Below are 3842 nucleotides of genomic sequence, written 5' to 3'. Positions count from 1 at the left end.
AACTACTGAAGAGAGGGAATGACCACACAGACAGGAACTTCTAACGGCCACTAAAGCCCACAGATCTCAGCCCCCTCCTCCTCCCGGGGTCCCTCACCAGGTGTCTCAGCTGCCTCCCACCATGCTGTGGCCCTCCCCGCGTAGTCTCCCTTCCTGAGGGCCCCACGGTCAGCCTCTGGCCAGGACGGTGGACCCCAGCAATGACCGCTGCCCCCAGGGCACCCCTCCACCTCTGGCCCACGTGCTGGGGCCTGGCCCTGCCCTCTGGCCCCCACAGGACAGTCCAGGACACTGGAGAACACGGCGGGGAACGCTCCCCCAAGCCCAGGACAAGGGGTCACGAGGAGCAGCGATGGCAGATCACAGCACGGTCCCCGAGGACCCTCCGCAGCCCCCGACCTTCCCCGGCCCAGTTCTTCCTTCCCGAGGCCACCAGGTGGGCGTCGTCCATCTGTCCTTCCCGCCGTCTCCTGGGACCGGGCTGGGGTCTCCGGGCTGGGCTGGGGGTACTGCTCAGAGAAGAACACACACACATCTCCACAAGAACAAGCAGCGGTTGGCCTAAATCTACTCCGACACAGCGGACGTGGAGCTCACGACACTGGGCCAGAGCGAGCAGAGCCTTGGTGCCCTGAGCTCAGGGCACGTGGCCGGGCCCAGAGGTGGCGGCCCGGGTAGGAGGGACACCCGGCCTGGGTCCACGGGCACCTCAGGGCTCTGCACGGGAACGGGGGCTGGTGTGGGGGTGGTGAGGAGATCACTATGGGGCCACAGAGACACAGGCTTCCTATGGGCTTCCTAGTACAGGGAGCAGCCTGCCCCAGGGGACGGTGACTAGGGGCCCCTCTCGGAGGCCCAGGCACCTTGACATGGCCCCTGACATCTCCCAGGGCAGTGTGGGGGCAGACGTCTTCAGGTGGCCCTCACCAAGGCCGGGGCTGGGCTCTCAGGGGTGCTCCGAGGACGGCCGCAGGGTCTGGCGGTGGCCTTGGCATTGGCAGCTGGTGAGCTGTGGTTGGCCAGGTCAGTCCCAGGTCGCCTTGCCTGTTCTCTGCACGTCTCCAGTGGCCATACACAAACACAAGAACGAAACACCCCTCCCTCCCACCAACGAATCCTCCACCCTCCTGCTTCTCCACCACTACCTCCTCCTCCTTCTCCACCTTCACCTCCGCCTGTCTCCTCCTCGTCTTCCTCCTGCTCCTCCTCTGTCTCCTACTCTCCCTCCTCCTCCTCCTCCTCCTGCTTTGGAACAAGTTTCCCTGCACACCCACTCACACCAAAGCCTGTTGTGGGGTACTGGCCCACCAGGTACCCAGGAGCCCTGCCTGCCAAGCTGAGCTGCAGCTCTTGTCTGCGCATCTTCTCCTTACAGTCTTGGTGCTCCTTGCCCCCACGGCCCTTCCTGGGGGCAGGGGGAGGAGACTGCCTGTAGGCCGGTGCTAGGTCCCCGGGGCCGCTGGGTCTCCTGCCCTCACTGGCGCAGAGGCTCCAGGGTGCTGCCTTCCTGGGGCCCCCCTGGAGCAGTGTAGATGATCCTGAAGATGGGCTGGACCCTACGAACCCCTCTCCGGGGCATCGCCCCTCTGCCACGCAGCTCTTCCTCACCGGTGCTGGCTCCTTCTGGCAGGGATGGCCCCGGGGAAGGCTCCTCTAGGCCCCGCGTGGCCTGGGGGCCTGTCAGCATCATTAGCTGAGAGCCCACGGGGTGGGTGTTTGGGGGTGGCCAGAAGATGGGGCCGAGGCCAGAGCCCTTGGCCGCACCCTCTTCAGCCTCTGCTGCACTGGGGTCTCTGTCTGAGGCTTGGGCAGCCTGTGTGCTGGATGTGGCGGCCCTCTGTTTGCGTCGCCAGTACCTTCCTGAGCTGGTTTTGGCTTGGATGGAGTCCTTTCCGGCTGGTGGAGGCCGACGGGGCTCGGCCTGGGCCTGGCTGCCCTGCCCCTCTTCCCCACTCAAGCCCCTTGCTATTTTTGTGCACTGCCCCTTTCCCTCATTAAAAATTTTCCATTGCCTGCAAGGGGAGAGGATGCCTGGATCTGTTGAGCCTAAGCTTCCTAGGGCTCGGGATGGCTCATAGCCCCAGCCCCTGTCCCGTTTCCCGACTCTTCTGCTGCAAGCTGAGGACTCTGCTTTGGTGAAGGTTGGTTCTTGGCCCGAGGACACGCCCCGTGGCTGGGGCCTTCCTCCCCGGTACTGTAGCAGCAGGACAGTCGCCTGCGCTTCAGTGTCGGGACAGCCCCTTTCTGGATGGTCTGAGCGCTCTTCTCACTAAATGGCCCTGCCTGTAGGATGACCTGAGGTGTTGGGACAGTGGCCTCAGCCACTACGTGCCTGCCCGGTGCCTTGCGGCCCCTTCCTACTTGCTTCTGCCCCTCCTTGGTCACAGCCATGGTGGTCTCCCACTCCTCTTCATCCCGAATGAGCTTCATTAACTCCAGGAAGGTGGGAGCGCACCCTCGCTGATCCAGGAGCTCTAGCTTGCCCCGGAGGGCAGCAGTCATGGAGGCCCGAGCCAGGATGTGTTTCAGGCGAATCATGTCTGTGCTTCTCACTGACAAGGGGCTGTGCCGCACGGCTCTCTGCAGCAGGGGCTCTAAGCGCAGCAAAAACCCCGAGATTTTCTCCCCAGACTTCTGAAGGGTCTGGAGGAACTTAAACTGTGAGGTTCTATAGTCCTCTTTATTCCCGAAGATCTGCTTCAGGGCGTCCAGGCACTGCTCCACAGTCATGGCGTCATCATTGGCCTGGAGCACCCGCATGACGGACAGGGCAGAGCCGCGCAAGCTCTCCACCAAACGGCGCCTCTTCTCTGCCTCAGACACTTGCCACATCTGCATCATCTCAGTGACCTGCTCCAGCCAGGCTTCAAAGTTCTCTTCGCCCGGGCTGGGGCTAGCGCTCCCTGAAAACACTTTCAGTTTCCGGTACCACATGCTTTCTGTCACAGGCTGCCAAACGGGTAGCTTGACTTGAGCCAAGCCGTCTGGCTCTATGCCCTCGGTGGGGGTGGTGTACCCCAGGGTCTTGACCACATCGACCATTCTCCGGCCCTCGTCTTTCAGGAAGTAGTTCAGTCTATGGAGAAATTCATCATCCGGGCTACGGGGTTTCACCACCACTTCCCAGGCACCTCCCTTTCCTAGTATCTGACTGGGCATCATAGCATAATTGATGGTGTCAGCTAATTCAATGAAAACTGCCTTAGCATTGTCTTCCCTTCTGAACATTCTGCCCAGCACCCTGTAGTTGCACAAGGGCTGTAAGCCTGCCTTCAAGGTCTCCTTAATTTCAGCCTCACTACACTCCACAGGGATCCCCACGATCAGCAGGGCCTTCCTGGGGTCCAGGTCCATCCCCTTGCACCAATCCTCCAACAGTGACAAGGCCATCGCTCCCGCTTTCTATGGACCGATCTAACACCGGGGGCAGGAATCAGCTCACAGTGTTGGACCAGGACTCAAAAAATCCTGAGCCAGTGCCAAGTATGAAGGCAGAATCGTCCCAGGTTTCCACAGCCTGCAATGCAAACGGGATGAGAGCATCATTAATGCCCACCCTCCCACCCCCACCAAAAGCCCCTCCTCTTCCCCCACTTCCACTCACAGGGATCCCTGCTTCTCAGGGCTTCCCCAATCATTTGGTGGAGGGGTCTCTTCAGGCCAAGTTACCCCCAACTCATCCCCTCCCTGCTGACCTCCTCTTGCTGTGGGTTCCTCCTCAAAGTCCGAGAACTCTGCTGTGTGTACTGGAGGTGCCTGTGGTGGAAAGGCTAGAGTCAAGAGGTGGGGCCAGATGCCGAGGAACACTGCCAAAGCCCTCCAAGCAGGAGTGAACAGGAGGC

General features: G+C 61.3%; 1 protein-coding gene across 1 annotated transcript; it reads right to left on the bottom strand.

The window, feature by feature from the left end:
* On the bottom strand, positions 1-3390 carry LOC141576336 (paraneoplastic antigen-like protein 5). Its single transcript, XM_074359261.1, has one exon. It carries the CDS (start codon positions 3388-3390, stop codon positions 2056-2058), a length of 1335 nt encoding a protein of 444 aa, XP_074215362.1. The 3' UTR covers positions 1-2055.
* Between the last annotated feature and the right edge of the window lie 452 nt (positions 3391-3842).

Source organism: Camelus bactrianus, chromosome X (genome assembly GCF_048773025.1).
Source record: "Camelus bactrianus isolate YW-2024 breed Bactrian camel chromosome X, ASM4877302v1, whole genome shotgun sequence".
Taxonomy (NCBI): Eukaryota; Metazoa; Chordata; class Mammalia; order Artiodactyla; family Camelidae; genus Camelus; species Camelus bactrianus.
The sequence above is the reverse complement of the archived record's forward strand: the minus strand, read 5'-3'. Positions and strand labels throughout refer to the sequence as shown.